Source organism: Patagioenas fasciata, chromosome 4, assembly GCF_037038585.1.
Source record: "Patagioenas fasciata isolate bPatFas1 chromosome 4, bPatFas1.hap1, whole genome shotgun sequence".
In the NCBI taxonomy this organism is placed as follows: domain Eukaryota; kingdom Metazoa; phylum Chordata; class Aves; order Columbiformes; family Columbidae; genus Patagioenas; species Patagioenas fasciata.
Window position 1 is genome coordinate 765,768 of NC_092523.1, and position 22,737 is coordinate 788,504.

At 67.0% G+C, this 22,737-nt stretch overlaps 3 protein-coding genes across 14 annotated transcripts in view; 2 read left to right on the top strand and 1 right to left on the bottom strand.

Moving 5' to 3' along the window:
- Positions 1–410: 410 nt before the first annotated feature.
- On the top strand, positions 411–3,803 carry LOC136100898 (retinol dehydrogenase 12-like). The gene is made up of 6 exons (XM_065836428.2): positions 411–783; positions 1,860–2,099; positions 2,180–2,269; positions 2,334–2,522; positions 3,051–3,157; positions 3,270–3,803. Exons 1-6 carry the CDS (start codon positions 426–428, stop codon positions 3,462–3,464), a joined length of 1,179 nt encoding a protein of 392 aa, XP_065692500.2. The 5' UTR covers positions 411–425; the 3' UTR covers positions 3,465–3,803.
- LOC136101236 (uncharacterized) lies at positions 3,749–7,720 on the bottom strand. Its single transcript, XM_071808338.1, has 5 exons — positions 7,618–7,720; positions 7,407–7,548; positions 5,773–5,930; positions 5,534–5,700; positions 3,749–5,081 (listed from the first exon to the last, which is right to left on the bottom strand). Exons 1-5 carry the CDS (start codon positions 7,718–7,720, stop codon positions 3,795–3,797), a joined length of 1,857 nt encoding a protein of 618 aa, XP_071664439.1. The 3' UTR covers positions 3,749–3,794.
- A 132-nt stretch (positions 7,721–7,852) lies between these two features.
- DCTN1 (dynactin subunit 1) overlaps positions 7,853–22,737 on the top strand; it is a 66,541-nt gene continuing 51,656 nt past the window's right edge. For 5 of the 12 annotated variants that reach the window (XM_071808387.1, XM_071808389.1, XM_071808390.1 and 2 more), the window contains exon 1: positions 7,853–7,985. Coding sequence is in view for 2 of the 12 variants with exons in the window: in XM_065836330.2 (XP_065692402.1) it covers positions 17,980–18,012 (33 nt within the window). In the remaining 10 variants the exon portion in view is untranslated. Of the gene's footprint in view, positions 7,986–17,795; positions 18,013–22,737 lie in introns of those variants that run through there. The other 7 variants (XM_071808391.1, XM_071808393.1, XM_071808395.1 and 4 more) reach the window with 4 other exon arrangements.

Here is a 22,737-nt window from a genome sequence, read left to right on the forward strand (position 1 = left end):
CGCACTGCGCTGAGCTCCGCAAACACGGCGTGAGATTGAACCGGGTGGATGTCTGAGCGCTCCCCGGCGTTTGTCACCGCCCCGTGTCCCCGTCTGCGGCCCCGCGGGTGGCCCCCGTTCTGGTCCCCGCACCCAGAGCCACCGCAGGGCTGATCGCCGGCTCCAGCGGTGCTCCGGCTGCACAAGCACCCCAGCTTTTTCTATAAAGAGCCAGGTTTTGGCTGTGACGGTGCAGGGCGACGCTTGGGGACAGCGGAGCTCAGGGGTGGCTCAGCCAGGGCAGGAGCCAGAGCAACACCGGAGACTTTTGCAGCAGGGGTGCCCAGGGAGCGGCGGCAGCTTAAAATCGTGGAACCATTTAGGTCGGAAAAGACCATTAAGATCACCAAATCCAGGTGCAGTCTGGGGCCGGCGATGATCCCCCCATGGGACAAGAGACACGCGGCTCTGCCCCCTGCCCGCTCTGCACTTCCGGGTACCAGCACATCTTCCCGCTCCGCTCCCGCAGGCTCGGGGAGCGGGAGGGGACGCGCCGTGCCAAGGCCGCCGGGCCGGACGAAGGTCCTCGGTCGACCTCCAGCCCCGGCCGGACTCTGTCCCCCCTGTCACACCCCGTGTCCCCAGACATGGAGCTGCCAAGCGCCTGCAGCCACCCGGGCTGGTTCCTGCTCTTGCTGCTCCTGGGGCTGCTCCTCTGGGCCCGGAGGAGACGCGCCTGGGACCCCCGCAAGTGTCCCACCGACCTGACCGGCAAGACGGTGATTGTCACCGGGGCCAACAGCGGTGAGCGGGGACGAGTGACAGGGGAGCGTGGGGGCCGTGGGGCCGGGAAGGTGCAGGACACGGGTGTGGGGCTGCGGGTCCCACCTGGCACAGGACCAGCCACCCGCCTTTTGCAGCCGTAGCCGGGGGTGGTGGCAGCTCCCTGCTCCCCCGGGATGGAGAAGGGGCTGGGGACACGGGTGTGGGTGACGGCGTGATGGCGCAGTGCTGCGGGACGGCTGCAGGAGTGGCCGGTCCCTGGGCAGGTGTGATGCGCTCCCGTGCCCGTGGCACCGTCACACCGGTGCGCTCCGGTGCCCCCCGCACCGCGCTCGGAAGCTGTCCCCGGTAAGCTGCCCCGGCAGGTGTCCCCTGTCCCCGCTGGGCCGGGGGAGCCCCATGCCCGCGGTCCCTGCGGCCGGACTCTGCCCCACACGGGTTAGTGACCGACGGCCAAGGCCACGGCGCTGCCAGTGCCCCGGGCACCGCACAGTGCTGGGGACAGCACAGCCGGGGCAGCGGTGCCTGTGTGCTGGGATTGGGGTGTCCCCTGGTACTCAGGGCACTGGGGTGTCCCTCTGTGTGCCCAGGGACAGGGTGGCCCCACATGCGCTGGGGTCCCCCCACCCCCAGATGCCTCTCACCGCGGCGCAGCGGTGCCAGCACAGCGTGGCTGGGGGTTCGGTGCCGGCACAGCGTGGTTGGGGGTTCGGTGCCGGTACAGCGTGGCTGGGGGTGGTCGGTGGCCGTGGTCCCTGCGATCCAGAGTGAGCCCCAGACCGAGCTGCCGGGAGCTGCCATCGCCGGCTCCTTCCTGCACCCCGCGGTGGCCGTCCTGCCTGTCCCCATCCCCGCACAGCCACACGGCGCTGCGGAGCCGGGAGCCCCGTCCTGGGGCATCAGCCCCACTGCCCCCGGTGCCCCCCTCCAGCACCGGCAGCCTGGCGTTGGCGCTGGGCTGCTGGCAGCGACCGAGCTGCCCGGGACGGGGTCCCCTCCATCGCCTGCCCTGCGCCGGGCTGCCCGAACCCTGGGGACAGGGGCACAGAGCCCAGAGACCCCCAGGGGAGCATGCCGCGCCGCTCCATGTGCCGCAGGGATCGGCAAGTGCGTGGCCCTGGAGCTGGCGCGCAGGAACGCCCGCACCATCCTAGCGTGCCGGAGCCGGGAGCGGGGCCAGGTGGCGGTGGAGGAGATCCGGGCGGCCACCGGCAACCCCGCCGTGCTGCTGCGGCTGCTGGACACCAGCTCGCTGGCCTCGGTGCGCGCCTTCGCCCGGGCCGTGCTGCGGGAGGAGAAGCGGCTGGACGTGCTGGTGAACAACGCCGGGGTCACCGGTACGCACTGGGCGGCTCCCGCCCCCCGTCCCGCCGCGGCGGGCGGTGCACCCGGCCCCACGGCGTCCCGCACCCCCCAGGGCTGCCCTTCGCCGTCACGCCGGAGGGGCTGGAACGAACCTTCGCCACCAACTACCTGGGCCCGTTCCTGCTGACCAACCTGCTGCTGGGTGAGCGCAGGGGCGGCCGGGGGGGCCTGGGGGCGCCCTCCCCGCTCACCCCCGCTCCGCACAGGCCTCCTGAAGGCCTCGGCGCCCGCCCGCGTCGTCAACGTCTCGTCGTTCCGGCACCACGCGGGCACGGCCGACGGCCGCTTCCTCACCGGGCAGCAGCGGCTCAACGGCCGCAACGCCACCTACAGCAGCACCAAGCTCATGAACCTGCTCTTCACCGCCGAGCTGGCGCGGCGCCTGCAGGGCACAGGTGGGTGCCAGCCCAGCCGTAACGCGCCGTGCCGAGCCGAGCCGAGCCACGCTGGGCCGTGCTGCGTTTTGCTGTGCTGTGCTGTGTCACGCTGGGCTGCGTGATGCTGTGCCATGCCATGCTGGGCCTGGCTGTTCTATGCCATACACGACCACATTGTGCCATGCTGTGCCATATCGTGCCACACCATGCAGTGTTGTGCTGAGCCAAGCTGTGCCATTCCATGCCGTGCCATGCCCCACCGTACCCTGCTGGCTCGCGCTGTGCAGCTCCCGGGCAGGGCTGTCCCGGGTTCATCTGCTGGGGCTGGGGCATCTTGGCTGCTGTAGAAACTCCCTGGGACACCCCCGTGTCCCCTGCGGCTGGGAGAGCCCTGGCCAGGGACAGCCGGGTCCCCAGGGAACAAAGGAGCCCCTGTGCCGAGGGTTGCTCCCATCAGGATGGCAACGAGGGATTTGGGTCCTGGAGAGGGAGCAGGGCGCTGCCCGTGCCGTGCCCCCTCTGCGGCGTGACGGTGCGGCTCTGCAGGGGTGACCGTCAACGCCCTGAGCCCCGGCGTGGTGAACACCGGCATCATGCGCCACTTCAGCTGGGCCATCCGGGCGCTCTTTGTTCTCATCCGCCCCTTCATCAAGGTGAGCGGGGGCAGATCCTGCCCGAGCCCCCATTCCATGGCCCCGGAGGCACTGAGCTGGCTGGGGGCTGGTTGGGGGCAGACAGGACCCTCGTCACCCCCTTTGCCCGCAGTCGGCGGAGCAGGGGGCCATCAGCACCATTTACTGTGCCGTGGCGGAGGAGGTGTCGGGCATCACGGGCAAGTACTTCGACAGCGAGTGCAGGCTGGCGCTGCCCTCCCCGGCCGCCCGCGACGCCGGCCTGGCGCGCAAGCTCTGGGAGGAGTCGGAGCAGCTGACAGGAGTCATCGACGGCTCCCAGCCCTGAGCCGGCACCGGCTTCGCGCGGGCACACGGCGGGGGCTGTGCCGTCCGGCACTGCCAGCTGCTGTGCCAGAGTCCCTGTGGCCCCCCGGGACATGGGGCTGGATGCTGCCAGCGGGGAGCCAGGGCTGGTGCCAGGGGGCAGCCAGAGGAGCCAGCACCCGGCGCACAGCAGAGGAGGTGACCCCGCTGCGCTGGGCCCCCAGCCCCTCCCAAAGGGGAGAGCGGCCGCGAGGCACAGCCGTGCCGGGATGGCAGCCATGCTGGAGGAGAGACGGTGCCGCCGGCCATGGTGTAACTCCTTTATTAAAGAGCCCGGCACAGCCGGTGCTGACTACTCCCAGGTGATGTCCAGGTCCAGCCGCTGCTTTCGCACGGCCTGCAGGAACCCGTCGTAGTCCCGCCGGTGGATGTCCCGGCAGCGGGACAGGTCCAGGTGCCGCAGGGGCCCCTCGGAGCCCAGCAGCAGCCACACGGTGCGGCCGGACACGTGGCTCTCGGCCAGCGAGAGCTCCTGCAGCTCCAGCAGCGGCAGCCCCGGTGCCGCCAGCACTGTCTCGAACACTGAGTCCAGCGGGAAGGGGATGCCGAGCAGGCGGAGGCTCTGCAGGCGCGGGGCACGGCACAGCAGCGAGGCCAGCGTGGCGCACAGCGCCAGCCCGTGCCGGGCCGGGAAGGTGCCGGCCAGCGCCAGGGAGAAGCTCTGGAGCTGGGGGAGGCCGCGGGGCAGCAGGTCGGTGTCCCAGCGGGGCGGCTGGGCCGGGACGTCCCCATCGGGGCTGGCCTCCGGCGGGGCGAGCAGCTCGGCGCTGAAGGCGTGCAGGCCGGGGCAGCTGGCGAGCAGCGCGGGCAGGGACAGCGCATCCCGGCAGCAGAAGCCGTGCAGGACCAGGCTCTGCAAGCGGGCGCCCAGGCTCTGCGCCACCGGCAGCACCTCCGCCAGCGCCCGGCCGCGCTGCCCGGCACAGCCCAGCGTCAGCCGCGCCAGCCGGCCCCAGCCCTGCAGCTCCCGCGCGCCCGCCGCGCTGTCCCCCAGCCACACGCTGAGCTCCTCGGCCTGGGGACACGCGGCGCGGACGGCGGGCAGGGCGGGCTCCTCCACCTCCTCCAGCTGCCGCAGGGGCAGGGTGAGCGGGGGCTCCCCCGGGACAGCCCCCCGACACCGCGCCAGCTCCGCCAGCGAGGGGAAGCCCTCGGCGTCCCCCGTGCCGTCCAGCGGCTGCTCGTGGAGGAGGCGCAGGGCGTCCGGCACAGCAACGTGGGCCAGGAACTCCAGGCGGGGCAGGGCCAGCAGCAGGAAGGCCAGCGCAGTCACCATGTCACTGTCCCCCGCCGGCTCCAGGCTGCGCGCCAGCAGGACGCGGAGCGCGGGGCAGCAGAGGGCCCGTTCCAGCGGGTCGTAGGCCAGGTGCCGCAGCGCGCGCGGGGACACCTTCCTGCAGCGGGACACGTCCAGCTCCTGCAGGCAGCGGCAGCAGGAGCCCACGGCCGACAGCACCTGCACGTTGGCCTGAGTCTCCGCCAGCCCCAGGCGGCTCAGCCGCGGCAGCTCCTCCACCAGGTCCACCAGCACCTCCGCCGACAGCCGCCCGCAGCCGTGCAGGTCCAGGGAGCTCAGGTTCTGCCGCCGGCACAGAGACCCCTCAGCAGGGCGGGGCGAAGGGACCCCAGCACCCCTCTGCACCCACACATGGTGGGGGCATCCCCAGCCCTGCTCCCCCAGCCCCACAGCAGAGGCGCCCCCAGCCCCGCTGCCCCAGCCCCACAGCAGGGGCGCCCCCAGCTCTGCTGCCCCAGCCCCACAGCAGGGGCACTCCCAGCCCCAGTTCCACAAGAGGGGTCACCCCCAGCCCCCCTCCCCCAGCCCCATGGTGGGGACACCCCCATCCACTCCCCCAGCCCCACAGCAGGGGTACCCCCTGCCCTACTCCCCCAGCCCCTTGGCAGGCCAGGGACCCCTACCCCAGTCCCCCATCCCCATGGTGGGGTCACCTCCTACCCCGGTCCCCCATCCCCATGGTGGGGTCACCTCCTACCCCAGTCCCCCGTCCCCATGGTGGGGTCCCCCCTGACCTTGCAGCGCAGGGTGACGAGGCGGGCGATGGCGTTGCTGGCCAGGCCGGGGCAGGGCCGCAGGCTGAGCTGGCGCAGGTGCGGCAGCAGCAGCAGGTGCAGCGCGGCCCGCGTCAGCCGCCGGCTCTCACCCAGCAGCCGGATCAGCTCCTGCACCAGGCTGCCGGCTGCGGGGACACGGGGGTCAGCGGGACAGCCCGGCACCGCGCAGGGAGGGGACCCTGCACCCCGCGTCTCACCCAGGTCGTTGAAGGGGCCCATGACGAAGCGGAACTCGTACTCGTCCAGGTAGTTCTCGCTGTAGTCCTTCACCCAGATGCTCTGCATGTGCTGGGCCAGGCTCTGCAGGCAGAGGTTGCCCAGCGCCGGCACCTCCTTCCTCCGGGGCATCTGGCTGCTGCGGGGACAGGGACGGCTGGGCACGGCCAGGTCAGAGCTGCCCGCGGGCCCTGCAGGCACTGTGATGTCAGCGGCTGAGTTTATTTTGGGTGCACTTCAACCGCTTCTGCAAACTTGGTTGAGATTCTCGCCACGGTGCGCACGGCCTCACCCAGCGCGGCCCTTGGCCGGGCGTCTGCGTGCCGGGGGTGGGCGAGCGACACGGCGCTGCTTTCGCTTTTCCTTGGCTTTGTGCCCCGAAAAGGTGGCTCAGCCCCAGCGGGAATCCCACCGCGGCTGGACAGGACCGACCGGCACGGCACAGAGCGGGGACAGGGACCGACAAACTGCCCCGGCCAAGGGGACAGCCAAACCTCAGCACCACGCGCTCCTCCCGGCTGGCAGCTCGGGCAGCACCGAGGACGGGAGGGGACGGCGCCAGGAAAGGGACAGGGGCTGGGACACCGGGCAAAGGTGTTAATTGGGACTGACCACACCTGGTAATTGCACTGTGCCAGTCACCACCATTAGCTGTGTCTTGATGAGACTGAAGCGCCAGCCAGCCTGACACTGACTCCCGGCTCTGTAACCCTGGGAGCTGTCCCAGTGCGGCCAGTGGGCTGGGGGCGGCTCACCGGGCTGGGGGGCAGCTCACTGGGCTGGGGGCGGCTCACCGGGCTGGGGGCGGCTCACCGGGCTGGGGGCGGCTCACCGGGCTGGGGGCGGCTCACCGGGCTGGGGGGCAGCTCACTGGGCTGGGAGCCTCGGCAGCGCTGGGAGGGGACCGGGGACTGAGGACCGCGGGCAGGACAGAGCCCTGAGCGGGGACAGGGCAGAGCCCGGGAAGGGGACAGGGACAGGACAGGGCCCGGAGCGGGGACAGAGCAGAGCCCGGGAAGGGGACAGGGACAGGACAGGGCCCGGAGCGGCCCCTCCGGGCACACGGCGGCTGAGAAGGCGGCAGCTGGAGCGCGGGCACACGGGGAACGGCCGCGGAGCGAGGAGTAGCGTGGGGAGGTGTCGCCCCGTCACGGCCCGGGCGCAGCGGGGAAGCCGGCGGGCACGGGCGGAAAAGCGGCCGCGCTGCCGGGAGCGGAGGTGTCACAGCGGGACTCGGGCTGTCCCCGCGGGGAACGGCACGGGCGCTGCCGGCCCGACAGCCACCGTGGGCGCGGGGCCGGAGGGGCCGGGTCCGTCCTGCCGCGGCACCGGCGGGAGCGCAGCCGGACCGTGCCCGGGTTGGGGGTCGCCGGGACGGGGGGTCCCTGGGGGAGAACCAGACCCCCGGAGGGGCGGGCCGGGATTCAGCGGGGAAATCCCCGTGGAACACACGGGAGAAGTTCCGCCCCCGAGGCCGAACCGTGCCCGGGACGGAGCCCCCGGGACGGAGCCCCCGGCCCTGCCCCGCCGCGGGGCCGCCTCCCCCGGCGCCCTGCGCTGTACGGACCGGGCCCGATCAGCCGGGGCGGGGGGTCCTGGAGCTGTGGGCACTTACCGGCGGCTCCGCGTCCCGTCCCGTCCCGTCCCGTCCCGTCCCGTCCCGTCCCGTCCCGTCCCACTTCCTTCTCCCGCCCGGCCCGGCCCCACCTCCCCGGCGGGCGGGACCGGGGCACCGTTAGTCACCGGCGGCCCCCGCCCTGCCGCGCCCCGTCCCGCCGGGCCCAAAGGGCTCCCCCGCTAGGCCGCCTCACTCGCTGCGGCCCGACCCGACCCGGTCCGGTCCGACCCGATCCCCCCGCCCCGGGCAGAGCCGTCCCGCCGTGCCGTCCCGCCGCCCTTCTGTTCCTTCTGTCCCCTCTGTCCCGCCATAGCACGCCCTCCCGCCCGCGCCCCGCCAGCTTCGCTTCCCCTACTGCGCATGCGCACTGCTGGAGAGGCCCCTTCCGCCCTTTTGTTGCCTGAGGCCTGCCCCATGCTGTGCCTGACACCAATCTCGGCCGGCGGCCCAGACGGGTGGTGCGGCGGCGCGGCGGGCAGCCCGGAGGGGCCTAGCGGGGGCCTCGCGGGCAGGGGGAGGCCGCTGGTTCCGAGAGCGGGAGCCGGTGAGCGGCGCTGGGGAGCGGCCGGGCCGCAGGTACCGGGCGGGGGAGCGGCCCTGGGGGTCGGGAGGGGATTCCCCGCCCACGGTGCGTTTGTTTGGCGGGGAGGGAAGGCGTCGTGTCGGTGCGGGGCTGCGGAGCGTCCTCTTCTGCGTGGGAGTGTGCGGAGGCCTGTGCGGGCCTGTGGGGGGAGCCGTGATGGGGCGGGGGGGCAGCTCTGCCCCGCCCCCGTGGGTGTGCGGGGCGGGGACCGTGCTGGGAGACACCGGCACCGCGAGGGGTGCGGGGGCAGTGCTGGGGACCCCGACCCGGGGGCTCTCAGGCCCCGTGGGAGCCCCGGTGCTCCCCGTTCCCGCCCCCGACGGGGGGTGTGGGTCCCCACCCTGGAGCCCGCCGGTCCCCGTTGTCCCCGTGCCCCCGCGGGGCTGCGCACGGCGCTTTGTTCCCCGGCGCTGCAGTGGGGGCGGCCGGCGGGTGTTTGCTGGGGCACAAGCCCCCGCAGCCCCGGTGGCGCTGCCGGCTCGGGGGTCGTTGGGGAGGAGGCTCGGCCGGTAACGGCCCCGCAGAAATGCGGGTTCTGCTTGCGCGGGTGTCGCCAGCAGCGGACGCGAGGGCAGGCGGGTCCGGGTGGGCGCAGCAGAGGCGTCTGTAGCCACTTTAAACTTGGTTTTGGGGAATAAAAAGTGTAATTTTTCACTTCAGTCAGCTGCCGGTTGTAGCTGCGGGCCTTGGCGTTTGTTTCCCGTGTCATTCACCTTTTTCCTGAGCGTGGTGCTGGAAACCTTCGGCTCATCAGGGCACGGTGCTGGCTTCCGCGTGGGGGCTCAGCGCAGCCGTTTGGGATGAGGAGCCTGCACCGCAGCTCCGGGGGCTGCGGAGCTGGAGGTGTTGGCTCCTTCTCTGTGCCCGCGGCAGAGCCCCCGCAAGCAGAGCCCGTTCCCAGCCCCGCCGGCCGCTCGGAGCTGTTCCCTCCGGTGACTTCTGTCCTGGGAGCCGGACGTTCCCGCGGGTGACCAGTGGGTGACCCCCGTCTTCCCCATCCATTCGAATTCCAGTTCTGCATTAAAGGTGGAGCCAAAGCATTATTAGAAATGAAAACTTAAGAAATAACGTTTAAGAAGGAGTGTAATTTGCACAAGCTGAAGGGTATTTTTGGGTTGGAAAAATTAGGATTTAGAGGAGGGACAGAAGCGACTCAGCATTTGGATAATTAATGACTGGGCTCATTTGCATGTGTGCACCAGGGCGGTTTAGCAGGACTGTTATGGGCAGTATGTCCATTAGCGCAGAGTGGTGGAGGTGCGGCGCGGCTCTTCTGGCAAAGAGCTGGGTGCGCAAGGTCAAACCGGCACCCTCGGTGGTCAACGCTTTGAATAACGGACCGGCCGGATCAGGACCAAGCCAGAGCCCCAGTTGCTGTCCCCGCTGTCGCAGGGGTGCTGAAAGCTGTGTGTCCGCCGTGCGTTGCTGCCTTCAGCCAGCATCTTCGGTTTTCCTGATCGACGCGTTCGCTTTTGCATTTGGAGGAGTTAATTTTCCCCTGCGCTGCAGGGGACACGAGCCCCACATTTGAACGGTGTGCCAGGCGTCCCTCGCGCTGAGACCCGGCGTCCCGTGCCCCCGGCTGTTAATGGGGCTGTTGCAGCGAACCCAGGTGTTGCAGCGATTGTGCCCTTTGCCGCGGGGGCTGGGTTTTGGGTGGGGTGGAGCGGGGATTCCCCGTTGCTGTCCTGTGGCAACCAAACCACCAGGTCTCTCCCCTCCGGCGGCGCTCACGGCTCTGCCAGACCAGAGTCCCCGTGGGTTCTCAGCTCCGGATAAAGGAAAGCGGAGCCTCTCGGTGCCAGTGAACCAGGGCTGGTCTCACGGACGGGCTGAGCTCCTGCAACGCACATCAAGCACAGGCTCCCCGTGCGTGGACTCAGACCCTGCGGCGCTGCAGAGATGGGCACAGAGCTTTTTGTTTTCCCTTTTAGGCACAAAACCTCCCGGTCTGTGCGTGCTCGGCGGTGCAGGACGGGGAGGGCTGTGCTGTCAGCAGGCTGGGGCTGTTATGTTCGGGTGTTTCAAGATCTCTCCAAGGTCTTACCATGTGACCTTGGACCAATTTCTCCTTTTCTTTATCCCTCATTTCCCAAACACGGAGCCGAGACAGGGACTGATCTGCCCCATGGGTGCTTGGGGGGTCTTGCTAAATGAAACATGAGGCAGTTCTGTGTTCCCTCAAAGTGCTGGAGGAGGAGCAATGGGCAATACTTGTTCATTTTTAATGCCGGAGAGGCTTTGGGAGCTCAGAGCAGGGCTCTCCTCTGGGGTTGTGTTGGACCAGTGCCCCACAAAGCCCCAGATCCCAGGCAGGACTCGCAGAAGCTGAATTGCAGGAGTTCTTCACCCACTGCCCAGAGAGGTGGTGGATGAACCATCCATGAGACATCCCGGGCCAGGCTGGACGGGCTCTGAGCAACCTGAGCTGGTGAAGATGTCCCTGTCGTGGCAGGGGGGATCTGGGGGGCTGGGGAGGGCCCTGCAACCCAAACCATTCCATGATTGTGTGAGTTTGCAGGTCTGTCTACTTGGTTTGAAAAATTCCCGAAGAATACAAACAGTGGGGAATGGACCATGAACCTGCTGGGGCTGCGGCCGCTCTGCAGCTGCACCCGCCTGGCGGCACAGCCGGGAAGGGCCGGATCCTCACACCGGGGAGGCTGAGCTTGGATCTGGGGAGCAATTTCCTCCCCAAAGGGCTGTGGGGCATTGGAACAGGCTGCCCAGGGCAGTGCTGGAGTCACCATCCCTGGAGGGCTGGACAGACGGACAGGAGGTTCTCAGGACATGGGGCAGGGACAGAGCTGGGTTATGGCTGGGCTCAATGGGCTTGAGGGGCTTTTCCAACCAAAATGGTTCTGTGGTTCTGTTCTATTTTGCGGGTTTGTTTTCCTGGGCTATGGAACGACCCCCAGCGCCGCTGGAGCCCGCAGGGACTGCCCCTGGCGCTGCCCCTGGCGCTGCCCCTGTCACTGCCCCCGGCGCTGCCCCTGTCACTGCCCCTGTCCCTGCCCCCAGCGCTGCCCCTGGCGCTGCCCCTGTCCCTGCCCCTGGCGCTGCCCCTGTCACTGCCCCTGGCGCTGCCCCTGTCCCTGCCCCTGGCGCTGCCCCTGTCACTGCCCCTGGCGCTGCCCCGTCGCTGCTGGCAGGGAAGGGGACCTGCTGGCCAGGAATTCTGTGGCGATGGGGAAGTTTGTTAAGGATGCCAATTGCTCAGAAAAGAAAGCAAAGGTCGTTGTGTAAATGCTGAAATGCACCAGGTGCTTTTCCAGGAGTTGTTCAGTGTCTCCCACAGAACAAACAGTTTTGGTTGCTCCGAGTCCTTGAGCAGTGAAGCAGTGCAGGCAGATAACGAACTCGGCGTTTCCCGCGGTGATTAAACCCGGGGAAGGCTGAATGACATGGGCACAGGGGTGGCGGCAGGAGGGGGACAATGGATGCGCGTTCGGATGGGGGTGAGCTGGACCGGACTGACCTCCTCCTGCGCCGGCCGGGGCTGCTCCGCGGCATCCTGGGCTGCTCAGTCCGTTGCCGTGGTTACCGTCCCCCAGCAGCGCTGCCGCTGCATCGATTGCCATCCCGGGAGGCTCGCTCCGATTGTTACGTTTGCGGTGTGAGAAATGCCAAACGGTGCGTGGTCCCTGCGGCGCGGCTGCGGTGGCACTGGTGCGGCTGTGCAGCTCTGTGTGGTGCAGCTGTGCGTTGTGCGGCTGTGCACAGTGCGGCTGTCTGCGGTGCGGCTGTGCAGCCCTGTGCGGTGCGGCTGTCTGCGGTGCGGCTGTGCAGCTGTGCGTGATGCGGCTGTGTGTGGTGCAGCCCTGCGCGGTGCGGCTGTGCACAGTGCGGCTGTCTGCGGTGTGATTGTGCAGCCCTGTGCGGTGGGGCTGTGCACAGTGCGGCTGTCTGCGGTGTGATTGTACAGCCCTGCGCGGTGCGGCTGTCTGCGGTGTGGTTGTGCAGCCCTGCGCGGTGCGGCTGTCTGCAGTGTGGTTGTGCAGCCCTGCGCGATGCAGCTGTGCGCGGTGCGGCCATGCATGGCGCAGGCTCTGGTGCCGCGGTGGGTCCTGGTGCCTCGGGTGTGTTTGGGCTGAGCCGGGGGCGGGTGCCCCGTGGTGAGCGGCGCTGGGCTGCGTGACGGCCGTGTCCCCTCCTCCGGCCGGGCTGGCGCTGGGTTGTGTTGCGCTGGGCGCCTGGTTCCAAGAACTTGTTTTAAAGAGGCGAAGGGGCCAGCAAACGTCCCGGTGCGCAGGCGCTGGCAGCGCTGCCGGCGGGTCCCCGGCACAAGGGACGGCGCTGGGGTGTTTGTGCCGCCTGTGCCTGCCAGGCAGGTCTGGGTCAAACGCAAAACCGCGTTAGTTTGGAGTCACAGGTGGTTTGGGCTGAAGGGACCTTCCCAGCCCCCAGTTCCCCCTGCCATGGCAGGGACATCTTCACCAGCTCAGGTTGCTCAGAGCCCCGTCCAGCCTGGCCTGGGATGTCTCCAGGGATGCTTCATCCACCACCTCTCTGGGAACCTGGGCCAGGCTCTCACCACCCTCAGTATAAAGAATTTCTTCCTCGTGTTTGTTTAGAAGTGCCACGTGCTCAACGGTTGGACTCAATGATCTTAAAGGTCTTTTCCAAGCACGATGCAGTGGTTCGATGGTTTTGGGTGGCAAACACCTCGCTGTGGCAGCTGGAGCTGCGGCTGAGACCCATCCATGCCGGACCCACAGGGGACAGGACGAGTGACGCTCTGTGCTGCAGGAGCACCGGGGTCTGCGTGTGAAACAGGACACGGGGGACACGGACACGCGGGCAGAGCGGTGGGCGGCAGCCTCGCGGTCACAGCACGGCGTCTGTCGGTCGGCGCTGGGTGGCATTGCGGAGGAGAAGCTCCGTTAAGGTTTTGAACAGCTCAGCAGGTGTTTCTGTGTTGCTGGCCTCGCGCAGGTGGCTGTTGGGAGGCAGAAATGAGCCGCGCTCCTGCAGCAGCGCTGGGACAGGAGCCGGGCGGAGGTTGGTCCTGCACCCACCGGGCTGGTGTTGCCCCTGCGTACCAGCCCCGTGTGCCAAACCACAGTGAGCGCGGGGCAGGAGGAGCTGGGGAGCGCCCCTCACTCCATCTGCGCTCAGGAGGGTGAAGAGAGGAGCCGAACCATGGTGACTGCGGGGCAGGAGGAGCTGGGGAGCGCCCCTCACCCCATCTGCGCTCAGGAGGGTGAAGAGAGGAGCCGAACCATGGTGACTGCAGGGCAGGAGGAGCTGGGGAGCGCCCCTCACTCCATCTGCGCTCAGGAGGGTGCAGAGAGGAGCTGAACCATGGTGACTGCGGGGCAGGAGGAGCTGGGGAGCGCCCCTCACCCCATCTGCGCTCAGGAGGGTGCAGAGAGGAGCTGAACCACGGTGACTGCGGGGCAGGAGGAGCTGGGGAGCGCCCCTCACCCCATCTGCGCTCAGGAGGGTGCAGAGAGGAGCCTGGACTGGGTCTCGGGTCACCAGGGGAACGCAGAGCTGCGAGTTTAGTTACAGAAGCCTTGAGCTTGGCAAACCCGCTCTGGATTTACACTGAGGCCGTAGAGACCCAACCCTGGAGTGCCATTTTTAGAATTTCTTCTCTGGCAAACTAAGCTGCTTATAAATCAAAAAGCAGCTTTGCTGTAACAATTTCCTGGGGAGATGTGTGTGTATGTATATTTTATATATACACAAATAGCATAAGATGGAATTTTGTTCCTCCTCGATGGTGGGGAGTTCTCTGGAGGGTTTCGAGGTCCCTGCTCTGTTGCTCAGACAGAACGGGCCGTGGGTGCCCGGCCCCTCGGCGTGGGGCCCATCCTTAGCCCAGCTCTCAGCACTGGGCCTCCGGTTCCAGCCGGGACGCTCCGCGGGCTCTTGCCGGTGCTTGGTCTGTACCCAGGGGCCACGGTGGGGCTGGGGCCGGGACCGGTCGTACGGCCCAGTTAATAATGTCAGCCGTACCAAATCGCCTCGTGTGGTTTGCTAACGTGGGTTGACGAAGGGGTGTTCAAGCAGTAAGTGTACTTGCAGGCTGTAACACCATCAGAAACGGGCTGTGTTGCTGTGCAGAGGGGCCGCTGTGACCGGCTCTGCCCGGCCAGGCATGCTTGTTCATCTCGGTTGTTCTGTGTGGCTGAAGCAGCAGCTCATCCAGAAATGCCCATGAGTGGGTCTGGGGAAGGTGTGAAGTGTCCTCCTGGCTCTGGAGCGTGTGGTCCCGGGTCCGCAGCAGCCGGCGTAGCCAAGGCTTCCCTGAGACCGTCTCGAAGGGCTTTAATCCCAGAAACCTTCACACATCCCGTGCAGGGCAGTTAAAGTACTGCCCAGCCGCCGCTTCTTGGCTCTCCGGCAAGTTCTAAGTGTCACCCAGAGTCCGTGTGGTAATGAGAAACAACCAGAAAATGGTGAATGGTGCTGGGGACTGTCACGGGAGGGATGGGGTGGGGCGGGATGGAGTGGGATGGGGTGTGATGGGATGGGATGGGATGGGATCTCCTCGAGGGTGTCGCTGTCACATCCCTGGTGGCAGAGCAGCGGGTTTGGTGTTCAGCCGCGTTGGCCGCTGGCTCACGTGCGGAGGCCTTTGCTTTTCTGTTCATCCGTACGGGTGTATGTGTATGGCTTGAATGTGCCCCGGTATTTGGGTTTGCCTGTAAGTGACCTGCAGCAGAGGCTCGGTCCCCTGTGCGGGCAGCGTTTGCGGGGGCTGCAGGGGCTGGACGTTGGCGGGGACTTCGTGTCTCCCCAGGGTTAATCGCAGACTTGTTGGAAATGTAAAGTGTTCTCAAGTCGTGCATAACTTTTTAGATTCCCATTGAAGTTGTAACCAGTCCCTCGCTGGATGTTAGCAGTCTGGTGCGTGCTCTCGCTGCAGGTGTCTCCGTGGCATCCTCCTTGGTGTGGCTTTGCTGCCCGGGTTTGGTTTCCGTCACCGCGGTGTTCGCGGGGGGAGCGGGCGGTTTGCTGTGGGTCTGGTCACCTGTGCTGGTGGCACCGTGTCCCACCTGCCTTGGGCATCGGGGAGACTGCGTTTGTGTGCCAGGAATTCCTGGTGCCCGGGTTAGTGCGGAGCCCTCCAGGGCTGGGCAGGAGGGAGAGCTCAGCTGAGCGGCGTTTGTCATTCAGTTAAGGATGGACGGAGGCCCTGGCCGTGCTGGCGGGAGGGCCGGCCTGCGCTCGCCGGTGTGTGCTGCTGCCAGCGAGGGGAGAACGGCCGTGGGTCCCCATCCCTGCAGAGGGGCCGGTGTCCCCTGGCACCGTCCCCAGGGGCTGCAGCGCCGCCACCCTCCTGCTCTTTCCAGCGTCCCTCTGAACCTCTGCAGCAGTCTCCCCATTTTCTCTGTGCTTGCATGAAGCGTTGATTTAACTTCCTTTCCCCGCTCGTGGTCCCAGGCTCTCCCTCCAGTGCGAGCCCCTCGCTGTGCGGCGGTGTGCGCAGGACGGTGCCGCCTCGTCCCCACGGGTGTCCCCCGACCCCGCTGGTGTCCCCAGCCCACGGGTGTCCCCAGCCCCACACTTCCACTGGCTCTGCCCCGGGGGCCAGAGCTCCCACAGGAAAAGAGAAAAGACTTTGGTGTTGAGATTCCAGATTTCTCCGGTCTGTCTGGTACCCGGTCACAGGAACCTTTGTATCACGGAATCCCAGCCGGTTTGGGCGGAGGGACTGTGGGAGCTCTGCCGTGGGCAGGGACATCTGTCCCAGATGGGTGCTCGGAGCCGCTGCCGGGAGGAGGTTGGTGCGGCCGGAGCTGGGTGCGAGCTGACCCCGCCAGCGCTGGGGAGAACGGTGGAAAGGCTTTCAAAAATGTTAATGGCAAAAGGCAGACTAGAAACAACATCGGCCCATTACTTGATGAGCGTGATCACCCTATTACCAGGGACACGGATGGGCAGAAATGCCTCCAGCGCGTACACCTGCGTCCCCACGGGAGCGTCGGGAAGCCGTGGTCAGGTCTGGCTGTCCGGAGTGACACGGGACAGCTCTGCTGCCCGCAGCGACCTCGGCCGGGGACGGCGCAGCCTTTGCTCTCGTGAGGGATCCAGCTGTGTCTGCCAAGGCTCTGTTCCCGTCCAGTGCGGGCTGGGGGCTCCCGAGGCGGGGGCTGGCGCCGGCTCCCCCTGGCAGCTCTGCGGTGCTCGGGTTGGCTCCTGGCTGCTCCAGGCTGGAGAACCACGCGTTTCTGGGGAAGTTCTTGTTGTTCGTCCTGGGTGTGTGTCTGAAAGGTGGTTCCCTTCAGCGCGATTGCTGTGGCCTCGAAGGCCACCTGCTCCTCTGAGACGTTCTGTCCTCGTCTTTCCAAGCGTGCGGCGCTGGGGTTTCGGGCTTTTCCGAGTTCCAGTTCCTAACGTTCCTAACAGCCTCCAGCTGACACAGCTTCGCTCTCCTGGCCTTTCGTGGCTCGCTGGGCAGTCACCTGCAGCCACCCAGGAGATGAGGGAGCAGAGGGTGTGCTCATTAATGCTGAAAAACGGAGGCCCCGCGTTGACTTATCAAGAGCTTCCCGAGCAGGTTCCTCGTCACCGTTAAAAGCTCCCTGGTGGTGCTGGTTTTTCCCTCCAGGTGGTTCATCACTCAGCTGCGGTCACTGCGATCAGGGGCTGAAATGGGATGCAAACAGACACTAAAATTCACGGTTCAGCCCCCATTTCAGAGCCGGCTGTGCCGGTATCTGATGGGTGTGCTGTGCCGGTATCTGATGGGTGTGCTGTGCCGGTATCTGATGGGTGTGCCGTGCCGGTGTCCCGCGGGTGTTCTGGTGTCCCACGGGTGTTTTGGTGTCTGGCAGCAGCCAGCACACGTGGTGCTGGGCACGGTGCCCGGCCAGGGCCCCTCAGTGTGCCCGGTTGCCGTTCTGCAGGCAGCAATTAGCGCCGCAGAAGTCTCTGAGAAGAGGGGCTGGTGACTTTAATTAGACGTCTATTCACATCAACCAGGCACAAAACAATTATTGATTTTAACGATGCCCCACGATTAACCGTTTGGTCCCCGTGCCATGCGCGGGCACCGGGACAGACCCCGTGACAGAGCGGGGGTGTCCCCAGGTTGGCTCTGCAGGGATGGGGTGGGGGGGTTGGGGGCAGCAGGGGGCACGGGGAGCCCGGGTGGGCTGTGCTGCTGCCTTTGGGCGTCCTGGTGGGCTCCGGGCAGGGGGAGATCGGGGTGTCCCCGCCCAGCACCCGCTGGATGTGCGGGAGGAGCCTTTGCCCGCCCCGGTGCGGGTTGGCAGTGGTGGCTGTGCCGGTGGCCAGGCCGTGCTGTGGCCGTGCTGTGGCCGTGCTGTGGCCGTGCTGGCGGCCGTGCTGGCGGCCGTGCTGTGGCCGTGCTGTGGCCGTGCTGTGGCCGTGCTGGCGGCCGTGCTGGTGGCTGTGCTGTGGCCGTGCCGGTGGCCAGGCCGTGGCTGTGCTGTGGCTGTGCCGGTGGCCAGGCCGTGGCTATGCTGTGACTGTGCCGGTGGCCAGGCTGTGGCTGTGCTGTGGCTGTGCCGGTGGCCAGGCTGTGGCTGTGCTGTGGCTGTGCCGGTGGCCAGGCTGTGGCTGTGCTGTGGCTGTGCCGGTGGCCAGGCTGTGGCTGTGCTGTGGCTGTGCCGGTGGCCAGGCTGTGGCTGTGCTGTGGCTGTGCCGGTGGCCAGGCTGTGGCCAGGCTGTGGCTGTGCTGTGGCTGTGCCGGCGGCCAGGCCGCGGCGGCGGCTCCTGCGGCAGGAGCGGCAGCGTTAGGACCCAGCGCTGGCAGCGGTGACAAGTCTGGAGCGGCACTAGCGCAGAGTCGGCTCCATCAGCTGGGCTGGATTTCCTGCCGCCCTGTAGGAGAGAATCCGCTGCCAGAGAAGGGCTTTTCCCGCTGCGTGTGGCCGCGGAGCCGCGCGGGGACTCAGCGATGGGGATGTCGGCTGAGACCTGAGAGAGCCCCACCGAACCCTGCTGCCGGGACCGAGCGTTCCCTGCAGCGCTCGTCTCTGCAGGCGCGGCGGCAGCGGCAGCGGCAGCATGGCCCAGGGCAAGAGGCACCCGGCCGGCCGGGTGAGTCGGGGAGGGCGCTCGGCGCGAACTCCGCCGTGCGGGGGGTGACATTGTGCTGCGGCTGGGGCTGTCGCAATGAAGGAAACAGCGATTTTATACTGAAATCTGGCTCGTGTTCCCTGCACTTCCGTGGGTCTGGAATTCGATCTCTTCATCACTATCAATATCTGTCGTGATGTACGGTGGGTGGATGAATAGTCTGAATTATATTAGCAGCCGTGTCCTTTTGATTTAAGTTAGTCTGCTTTTGCTGTGAATTATCGCTGATAAAGCAGCGAGGCGTCAGCAGAGCCGCCGGTGATGACAGAACCTTCCCAGGGCTTTTCAACACAAAGATTCAGGGTTGTTTTCTTCTCTGCATGCTGTTTTTTCCGTGCTCTGTGCTTATTTTGCAGGTTGCACGGTGCGATTCTGAGCTTCCGAGTGCCTGGCAATCGCTTCCAGGTTTTACCGTATTGCAGTTGACCCCGGCGGCGCGGCGGGCAGCGCACTGGCCCAGCCGGGCCTCGCCTCGCGCCGGCTTTGTCGTTTTGTTCGGCGCCGCCAGCGCGGTGACATTGTGTCCCAGGCACCCGCCGGCTCGGGACCGGGCAGCGCGGTTTTGGCATCTCCGTTACCCGTGTTTGCCAACTTGGCAGAGCGCTTCGGAACTCTGGGGGAGCACAGACCCCTTCCCTCCGCCCCCTCGTGCCCAAACCCCCGCGGGGAGCGGGACCTGTGGCTGCTCCGCCTGCCCCCAAACCCCCGTGAGGAATGGGACCTGTGGCTGCTCCCCCTGCCCCGAACTCCCGTGAGGAACTGGACCTGCGACCGCTCCCCCTGCCCCAAACCCCCATGAGGAACTGGACCTGCGGCCGCTCCCCCTGCCCCAAACCCCCGTGAGGAACTGGACCTGCGGCCGCTCCCCCTGCCCCAAACCCCTGTGAGGAACTGGACCTGTGACCGCTCCCCCTGCCCCAAACCCCCATGAGGAACTGGACCTGCGACCGCTCCCCCTGCCCCAAACCCCTGTGAGGAACTGGACCTGCGGCCACTCCCCCTGCCCCAAACCCCCATGAGGAACTGGACCTGCGGCCACTCCCCCTGCCCCAAACCCCCATGAGGAACTGGACCTGCGACCGCTCCCCCTGCCCCAAACCCCTGTGAGGAACTGGACCTGCGGCCACTCCCCCTGCCCCAAACCCCCATGAGGAACTGGACCTGCGGCCACTCCCCCTGCCCCAAACCCCCATGAGGAACTGGACCTGTGACCGCTCCCCCTGCCCCAAACCCCCGTGAGGAACTGGACCTGCGGCCGCTCCCCCTGCCCCAAACCTCCGTGAGGAACTGGACCTGCGGCCGCTCCCCCTGCCCCAAACCCCTGTGAGGAACTGGACCTGTGACCGCTCCCCCTGCCCCAAACCCCCATGAGGAACTGGACCTGTGACCGCTCCCCCTGCCCCAAACCCCCATGAGGAACTGGACCTGCGACCGCTCCCCCTGCCCCAAACCCCCATGAGGAACTGGACCTGCGGCCACTCCCCCTGCCCCAAACCCCCATGAGGAACTGGACCTGTGACCGCTCCCCCTGCCCCAAACCCCCATGAGGAACTGGACCTGCGGCCGCTCCCCCTGCCCCAAACCCCCGTGAGGAATGGGACCTGCGGCTGCTCCCCTGCCCCAAACCCCCGTGAGGAACTGGACCTGCGGCCGCTCCCCATGTCCCAAACCCCCGTGAGGAAGGGGACCTGCGGCCGCTCCCCCTGCCCCAAACCCCCATGAGGAACTGGACCTGCGGCCGCTCCCCATGTCCCAAAGCCCCGTGGGCAGCAGGACCTGCGGCTGCCCCTGTCCCAGCCCGGGTGCCCGTGGCGGTGGGCACGTGGGGTGACGGGGTCCCTGGCCAAAGCGATTTGCAGTGCAGTCTCCAGAGCCGCTGCTGCTCAGCCCACGGCTCGGGGCGGCTGGAAGCGGCTTGAAGTGGCTTCTCCCACGGGTGTGGGTCGGAGCATGTGTCGTGTGTCCGTGCGGGGATGTGGGTGCGGGGGCTCAGGGGCTGGGGCACGGGGTCTGTGGGTGCGCGATGACCCCCACCCCACGGCAGGGGGTTTGCCAAAGGCTGGTGTGTTCAGTGGGGGTGGTGGCGGTTCTGTCCTGACACCGTGTTGCGTTCCGGCCGGGCAGACGGCGGCCGCGGCTCCCGGGCGCGCGGGCTGGGCCGCGCTGTGCTCCCACGGTTGGTGCGGCGGGACCGCGGCTGCGGCAGCCCGGCGGGGCCGGCAGCGTCCGGAGCCGGCTCTGGGGACACGTGCTCGTACGCTGGCGCCGTGGCCGGTGTCATCGTGCTCAGGAGCACCGCAACCATCCGCCTTCGCCTCCCTGCTCCCCAGCCTTGGCCAGGATGTGTCCAGCACCAGGGTGAGGGCTTCACCCCAGCTCGGCCGCACGTCTGAGCGCAGCAGATCTGAGTGGGGAGGGACAGCACCCCCCGTGTCCCCCGCTTCCCTGTGCCGCCACCCCCTGTGCCCCCCCCATGCCACCCCCGATGGCCCACCCGGCATCCCGGCTCGCGCCGCTCCCGGCAGGGCGGTTTGGCAGCGCCCCGCGCTGTCCCGTGCCGACCGGACTTAACAGAAACTAGAGTTATTTCAGACTTATTTCAGCCACCTTGGGTCATGTTTGATTGGAGGCTCAGGGCGTTTTGCCCTGTGGTCGTGAATCCACGGGAGCTCTTCAGAGGTGGCTGCTGCCTTCAGGGTTCCGCTGAGAGCTTTGATGTGCGCCTTGAGTGGCAGTTTGAGGTTCCCTTAGTCACATCTGCACGGGGAGGAGGCCGAGTGCACCGCGGGGATGTGAGCGGCTGCTGGAAGGAGTGCAAGAAATATTCCTTGGGTTATCCACTGTAATGGAGTGAACCCTGAAACCATCGTGCTCGGGTGGGACACGGAGTGACCCAAATCAGGCCCAGGGCACAAGTACTTCAGTTGCACCATTTTCCATCGGCGGCTGCCGGTACCCGCGGTGTGGGTTTGAGAGAGGGGGCAGGAGCGCTGCCCCGTGCCCACAGGACACCGGTTCCTCCTTTAGTGTCACTTGGCAGCTCAGCCACCCCGGAGCTGTCGCGGTGGCAGCGAGGACGGGGAGCTGCCGTGTGCGAGGGACATGGGCTGAGCTCGGCGGGGAGCTGAGGCTCGAGTGGGCTCCGGGTGCTGTCACCGGCTGCTGTGCTGGGCTCTGCTGTCCCCAGGGGTGACCATCCCCAAGTTGGCTCTGTGTCCCACCCACACCTCCTTCCTCCGCAGCTGGGAAGGGACAGTGACCGCAGGTGGCACTGGGCACCCTGTGCCACCACGGACCTGGCTCTGCCTGGCACGTCTGCTGGGGATGGCCAGCGGCTCCCAGGGATGGCCAGCGGCTCCCAGCCTGTGCTCATCCCCCTAGGATAGTAAATGTGAGTGCAGCATTTCCAGCTTGGACTGTTTCGCTCCTTTTAAAATCCAGAATTGCAGCATTATGTTGTTTTGAGCTGCGATGGGAATGCCGGTCTCGGGTTTAGCGGGGCTGGTTGGACCTGGGCTCGCGCGGCAGCTCTGGCTATTGGTGTGGCCACGAGCGACCGGCAGGTGTTTCCTCGCCGCCCCAAGGGAGCGCCGTCCTCCGCACCAAGGGAGCGCCATCCTCCGCCCCAAGGGAGCGCCGTCCTCCGCACCAAGGGAGCGCCGTCCTCCGCCCCAAGGGAGCGCCGTCCTCCGGGTGGGGAGCGGGGCAGAAAGGCTGCGGAGCTGCGGTGGAGGTGGGGGCGGGGGCCGGGGCCGTGCCCAGCGGGCATTCCCTCCTCCCCGGGCACCTGTTTCACACCTGGAGCTCTTTTCCCAAACCCCTGGGTGCCCCGACCTTCTTATCTCTGTTCTTAGCAAGGGTATGGTTTTCTGTTTCTGTCCGGTGTGCCCGGGCAGTCACAGGTGGGCAGATCCCTGCTCCGAGCACACGTGCAGCACCTGAATTGCCCTTTTTGATCAGTCTGGTTGTTGCCGTTTTGTTCGGCGTGACTTCTGTATGGGTAGCAGCCGTCTGGTGACGGCCGGGTCGCCGTGCCGGCGTCTGGGTGACTGTTGGGTCACCATGCCGGCGTCTGGTGCAGGAGCTCTGGCCGCGCTGGTGCCCGGGCAGCCGGGGGCACAGGACGCTGCTCAGGGCACTCGGGCCAGGCCTGGGAGCGAAGTGCACCTGGAAAGTGTTCTCAGCGCCCTTTGGTGGTACAAGGTCTGGAAGGAAGGGTGCTCAGCAGGGATGCTGTGCAGTCAGCAAACTTCCTGTCTGGTTTTTGAAATGAAACCTTATTTGGTAGATTTACAAAATTATAATAATTTTATATTTGGGACTGAAAACTCTACCTCCTTTTGCCAGATGTAGTTGCATTAACTTCTGTCATTCGGCACTAGTGAGACCGTAGACACGTGAGAAGGTCGTTACCGCCGTGTTTCATTACTTTCTGGTGGTGATGCATACTCGTGTGTTATTAATTGGCTGCTGTGTTAATTATAACATCCAACAAGCAGAGCCTGAGGCCCACCCGTGTTCAGCAGGCTGAGCGCAGTCACCAGGCAGGCCAGGCCGGAGCTTTTGGCGGTGCCGCGGCTGTCGGTGCGGTGCCGCGGCTGTCGGTGCGGTGCCGTGTGTGCTGTGACGTTGCTCAGCTCCGGTACCTCGGGTGGGAAGGGGGAGCGCTGCGGTGACACCACAGGA